Source organism: Salvelinus alpinus, chromosome 18 (assembly GCF_045679555.1).
Source record: "Salvelinus alpinus chromosome 18, SLU_Salpinus.1, whole genome shotgun sequence".
Taxonomy (NCBI): Eukaryota; Metazoa; Chordata; class Actinopteri; order Salmoniformes; family Salmonidae; genus Salvelinus; species Salvelinus alpinus.
The window spans coordinates 31,493,223-31,500,232 of record NC_092103.1 but is presented as its reverse complement, the minus strand read 5'-3'; the positions used below and the strand labels follow the sequence as shown (position 1 = coordinate 31,500,232).

Below are 7,010 nucleotides of genomic sequence, written 5' to 3'. Positions count from 1 at the left end.
ACTGCACAGTGCAATTCTTAACATATTGTGTTAACTCATACCCAAATAATGTTGTTGACTCATCCTATACTTGTATTTGTTTCCAAAGCATAAATTGGAGAGAAAAAACACTTATTAAAAAAAACACCTCACACTTGTAACTCAAACAGACCAATTAAAAATGCTTGCTATTTCCTCATGGAGTATACTGTCATTCTCTTGAGGATGAAGCTGGCCAATCAGCGCTCTACTCAAATGTATATTTTTTATGACTGGTATATGCTCACATCATTCTGTTTTTGGGGTACGACCAGACCATTCCAACACATAAAAGCTGCATTTTAACAAAGTTAATAAATAATAAAATTGGAAGAAAAGTATTTATTTATTCATTCTAAGTAATGTTTCATCGAAATCTGGAAACACTGGACAGCTACTTTAAGGGAACTCTGAAGTTTCTTCCATACATGGAGTGCATTGAAACTAAAGGCGGTTTTTCAAGTCTGTAGTAACAGACAGAATTTAGTTAGCCATCCCTGTGATCAGGTATGGTAAATAATACTTTTGTTGGTAAGTAAAGATGTCAGGTAATGTGGGAGTTTTTGCAATAGGGCTTTATAAATGAATTTATAAATGAATAAAATGAACAGCTAATCAAATGGCTACCCAGACTATTTCCTTCGCATGATCTATTTATATATAATAAGTCAATATTTATACTCAATTTCTTTGTTAACTCATCAGTATGCTTTTTAAAAGACTACTAGGCTATTGTCTATTCAGATGCCCAAATATTTGTAAGCAGGAACACGATCAATGTGGCCACCGTCCAAAGTACATATACTGGAATCAATATTGTTAATATGGGCTGACATTAAACCAAGAAGAAGAAGCAGGCTTACGAACAACAGCATTCAAAATGCTATAACACACAAGTGATATATTTAAGCACTAAGGCATGAGGGGGTGTGGTATATGGCCAATATACAAAGGATAAGGGCTGTTCTTAACACGACGCAACGCGGAGTGCCTGGATATAGCACTTAGCCGTGGTATATTGGCCATATACCACAAACCCCCAAGGTGTCTTATTGTTATTATAAACTGGTTACCAACATAATTAGAACAGTAAAAAAAAAAAAAATCATACCCATGGTATACGGTCTGATATACCGAGGCTTTCAGCCAATCAGCATTCAGGGCTCGAACAACCCATTTTATATTAACCTTGAGTTATGTGACTGTGATGCTCATACATGCAGTAGTTCTTACATTGTGTTCTTTGTATTAGTCTTGGCTGTGATAAGTGGTTGACATTTGATATACTGTGCATCCTGATTCCAATAAGGATTTGATAACGCTGACCACTCTGATGGCATTGCACGATTCCGCAAAATATTTAATATCGTAATCCATCTCAATGTATCCTTCCACAGCCCCTCTCTCTCCCCGTCTCTGACACCCAGGGTGCTGATCTAACAAAACATAATTCCACAGAATCAAAAACATACTTTTAGCCTTTCTTCCCGTCCTTGTGTTGCCACTCTTCTCTGTTTTCCTTTAAAACACTGGGGACTTTACAGAGAACTAGAGGCATCACGATGACAATGATAAAGAATCATCGCTCCAGCGCTGAACTAAACATAATACTTGACGTACAAGAGCAGAGATGTTGGGTGAAAGGCTGACTAAATGGTGACACACACACAGTTTATGAATCAATACCACTCCTGCTCTTGGATGTCTCTATAAGGGTTATAATCACACATACATAGTGGTCACACACACACACCCATTGATCATCAAATCTGCCTCTGCCATGTTGGTGACTGAAACCTCCCCACTGTCATTGAACCACTGAATTGCTCCGACAGATTCCATGTATAGGTCATTACCAGTATTTACTCATAGAACCGGCACACAATGATAATCAAATGAGTGAACATGGAACATCACTCTGAGAAATACCACAGAGGAAGCGCAATGACAGAGCTGCCGGTCAGATTCCCTCTATGTATAAAAATACAACAGGGTTTTATGATGGGCCGCTGAGCAATGGTTCGGATTTTAGAATGGCCGTCGGTTTGAAAAGCAATGAGGGATGAGGCTTTATTTCATGATATGCCATTTAATTCTGCATCTCACACCGCAAACAAAACTATTTCTGGATCAAAATAATGAGTGATATATAACCTTTATGGTAGTAGTGTATATACACCTCAACATCCCACCTCCCCAACACCCCCATCTCCCCAACACCCCCACCTCCTCAACACCCCAAACTTCCCCAACACCCCAACAACCCCACCTCCTCAACACCCCCACTTCCCCAACACCCCCACCTCCTCAACGCCCCAACAACCCCACCTCCTCAACACCCCCACTTCCTCAACACCCCAAACTTCCCCAACACCCCAACACCCCCACCTCATCAACACCCCCACTTCCACAACACCCCAAACTTCCCCAACACCCCAACACCCCCACTTCCCCAACACCCCCACTTCCCCAACACCCCCACTTCCTCAACACCCCAAACTTCCCCAACACCCCAACACCCCCACCTCCTCAACACCCCCACTTCCTCAACACCCCAAACTTCCCCAACACCCCAACAACCCCACCTCCTCAACACCCCCACTTCCACAACACCCCAAACTTCCCCAACACCCCCACCTCCTCAACGCCCCAACACCCCCACCTCCTCAACACCCCCACTTCCTCAACACCCCAAACTTCCCCAACACTCCAACACCCCCACTTCCTCAACACCCCAAACTTCCCCAAAACTCCAACACCCCCACTTCCTCAACACCCCAAACTTCCCCAACACTCCAACACCCCCACTTCCTCAACACCCCAAACTTCCCCAACACCCCAACACCCCCACTTCCTCAACACCCCAAACTTCCCCAACACCCCAACACCCCCACCTCCTCAACGCCCCAACACTCCCACCTCCTTAACATCCCCAACACCCCATCCCCTCAATGACCGCAACACCCCCACCTACTTAACACCCCCAACAGCCCCAACACCCCCACCTCCTGAACGCCTTCAAACCTGGGAGATATACACACCCCCAACACACCCACCTCCTCAACGCCTTAAAACCTGGGAGATATACACACCCCCAACACCCCCACCTCCTCAACGCCTTAAAACCTGGGAGATATACACACCCCCAACACGCCCACCTCCTCAACGCCTTAAAACCTGGGAGATATACACACCCCCAACACACCCACCTCCTGAACGCCTTAAAACCTGGGAGATATACACACCCCCAACACACCCACCTCCTGAACGCCTTCAAACCTGGGAGATATACACTTCCACAACACCCCAAACTTCCCCAACACCCCAACACCCCCACTACCCCAACACCCCCACTCCCCAACACCCCCACTTCCTCAACACCCCAAACTTCCCCAACACCCCAACACCCCCACCTCCTCAACACCCCCACTTCCTCAACACCCCAAACTTCCCCAACACCCCAACAACCCCACCTCCTCAACACCCCCACTTCCACAACACCCCAAACTTCCCCAACACCCCCACCTCCTCAACGCCCCAACACCCCCACCTCCTCAACACCCCCACTTCCTCAACACCCCAAACTTCCCCAACACTCCAACACCCCCACTTCCTCAACACCCCAAACTTCCCCAAAACTCCAACACCCCCACTTCCTCAACACCCCAAACTTCCCCAACACTCCAACACCCCCACTTCCTCAACACCCCAAACTTCCCCAACACCCCAACACCCCCACTTCCTCAACACCCCAAACTTCCCCAACACCCCAACACCCCCACCTCCTCAACGCCCCAACACTCCCACCTCCTTAACATCCCCAACACCCCATCCCCTCAATGACCGCAACACCCCCACCTACTTAACACCCCCAACAGCCCCAACACCCCCACCTCCTGAACGCCTTCAAACCTGGGAGATATACACACCCCCAACACACCCACCTCCTCAACACCTTAAAACCTGGGAGATATACACACCCCCAACACCCCCACCTCCTCAACGCCTTAAAACCTGGGAGATATACACACCCCCAACACGCCCACCTCCTCAACGCCTTAAAACCTGGGAGATATACACACCCCCAACACACCCACCTCCTGAACGCCTTAAAACCTGGGAGATATACACACCCCCAACACACCCACCTCCTGAACGCCTTCAAACCTGGGAGATATACACACCCCCAACACGTGAGACCGGCGATTGAGAGAGAGAGACAGAGAGAGAGGAGGGAGAGAGAGAGAGAGGGAGCGAGAGAGAGAGGGGGAGAGATACAGGGAGAGAGAGAGGGGGGGGGGGGGTTAACCAGCAACACCTGTTAAGTTGATGTGAACAGCTGTCCCAGGCAACTCCAGGGATGGGGATGAGGCTGAGAGGAATGTGGGACTGAGTGCAGTTCCGTTGTAAACATACATAATGTATGCTATGGAGGTGTTACTTAGTTTAAACATTCAGAACAGGCACAGCTCAAAGCCCACAAATCCCATCCACTCATATGAGGCATCGACTGAGTCCCAAATGGCCCATTTTCCCTTTAAAGTGCACTACTTTTGACCCAAAGTGTGATGTCAACATTGGTGTGAAATTAAAGCCCAAGGCAACCTTTCTGGCCTTTGAAACAGACCCAAACCATCACAGCTTACTCCCTGACTCAGTCAGAGCACATTGACAGACTGCACTGTAGCATAATAAGTCACCTGTCATCTTGGGGCTAATAATAAAGCTAACCGTGTTCCTGCTGCAGTATTTTGTGAACCGGGCCCATGGTTCAGCAGGCTAATTGGCTGTTTGATGTGTTTTAGCACCTCTCATTGTTCTCTGAACTCTGAAAAATTAAGACGTTGGAGCCACACCTTGAAATAACCCCTGTCTGAATGCTCACTGAGGCTCCACACATAGCGCTACCTTGGATACCTGGTAGGCACAGCAGCGTAATTAATAACATGATAAATAACATGTGCCCTATGCTCTGTATACATCATGACTAATTATATACACAGGGAAAAGGATGGGTATTTGTAGGGGTTGAGCAATGTTTTACATTCAGCATCACTCCATCAAGGGGAATATAGTATTCTTTCTAGCATAGTTATCTACATATATTTCAGGATGTTGTGTATCCCTGGAAATAATCAGAATTCCTGTTTACATTACAGTTTTGAAAACGAAGCTTGTCCAAAAAAAGTGGTCTCTTGGCACAACTTACATCGAATATGGAGTAAGTTGAGCCGCAGGACAAGGTAAGTTATGCAGCCTACAAATTGTTGTACTGAATAAAATATTACAACAACTTTTTTAAAGCCATGTCTATCTTTATTTCCCAAACACAATTCAACACAATCACAATTATGAAATAACTGAACTATGAACTATGAAATAACACATATGGAATCATGTAGTAATCACAAAAATGTTATATGCAGGAGTTCCAACATATGCTGAGCACTTGTTGGCTGCTTTTCCTTCACTGCTTCCTGTTGGGAACCACACATGCAGAGATCATCCGTTCACCTACTCTGCGTCTCACAAAGACACAGCGGTTGGAACCAAAAATCAAAAATTTGGACTCATCAGACCAAAGGACAGGTTTCTACCAGTCTAATGTCTATTGCGCATGTTTCTTGGCCCAAGCAAGTCTCTGCTTCTTGTTGGTGTCCTTTACAGTGGCTTACAAAAGTATTCACCTCCCTTGACATTTTTCCTATTTTGTTAACTTACAACCTGGAATTAAAAAATATTTTTTGGGGGGTTTGTATCATTTGATTTACACAACATGCCCACGATTTTGAAGATGCAAATTATTTATTTATTATATTATATAAGACAAAAAAACAGCACATTAGAACGTACATAACTACCCCCCCCCCTCCCCCAAAAGTCAATACTTTGTAGAGCCACCTTTTGCAGCAATTACAGCTGCAAGTCTCTTGGGGTATGTCTCTATAAGCTTGGCACATCTAGCCGCTGGGATTTTTGCCCATTCTTCAAGGCAAAACTGCTCCAGCTCATTCAAGTTGTTGGGTTCCGCTGGTGTACAGCAATCTTTAAGTCATACCACAGATTCTCAATTGGGGTCTGGGCTTTGCCTAGGCCATTCCAAGACATTTACATTTTTCCCCTTAAACCACTCGAGTGTTGCTTTACCAGTATGCTTAGGGTCATTGTCCTGCTGGAAGGTGAACCTCTGTCCCAGTCTCAAATCTCTGGAAGACTGAAACAGGTTTCCTTCAAGAATTTCCCTGTATTTAGCGCCATCCATCATTCCTTCAATTCTGACCAGTTTTCCAGTCCCTGCCGATGAAAAACATCCCCACAGTGAAGCATGGTGGTGGCAGCATATTGCTGTGGGGATGTTGTTCTTGGGGTGATGAGAGGTGTTGGGTTTGCGCCAGACATAGCATTTTCCTTGCTGGCGAAAAGCTACATTTTAGTCTCATCTGACCAGAGTACCCCTTCTTCCATATGTTTGGGGAGTTTTTCTGGCCACTCTTCCGTAAACCCCAGCTCTGTGGAGTGTACGGTTTAAAGTGGTCCTGTGGACAGATACTCCAATCTCCGCTGTGGCGCTTTGCAGCTCCTTCAGGGTTATATTTGGCCTCTTTGTTGCCTCTCTAATTAATGCCCTCCTTGCCTGATACGTGAGTTTTGGTGGGCGGCACTCTCTTGGCAGGTTTGTTGTGGTGCCATATTCTTTCCATTTTTTAATAATGGATTTAATGGTGCTCCGTGGGATGTTCAAAGTTTCTGTTATTTTTTTACAACCCAACCCTAATCTGTACTTCTCCACACCTGTCACAACCGTCGTTCAAGGAAGACCAAGGTGCAGCGTGGTGAGCGGACATACTTTTATTTTAATGATGTCGCCAACAAAACAATAAACATAGAAATGGCCGTGAAGCTTAACTTGGGCTATAATGCTCCTAACAAAATCAACTTCCCACAATGACAACAGAGGAAAAGGCTGCCTAAGTATGATTCCCAATCAGAAA

The 7,010-nt window shown here is 45.7% G+C and overlaps 1 protein-coding gene across 1 annotated transcript; it reads left to right on the top strand.

The window, feature by feature from the left end:
- The first annotated feature begins 2,176 nt into the window (after window positions 1–2,176).
- Window positions 2,177–4,228, top strand: LOC139543440 (uncharacterized). The gene has a single exon (XM_071349542.1). It carries the CDS (start codon window positions 2,177–2,179, stop codon window positions 4,226–4,228), a length of 2,052 nt encoding a protein of 683 aa, XP_071205643.1.
- The last annotated feature ends 2,782 nt before the right edge of the window (window positions 4,229–7,010 follow it).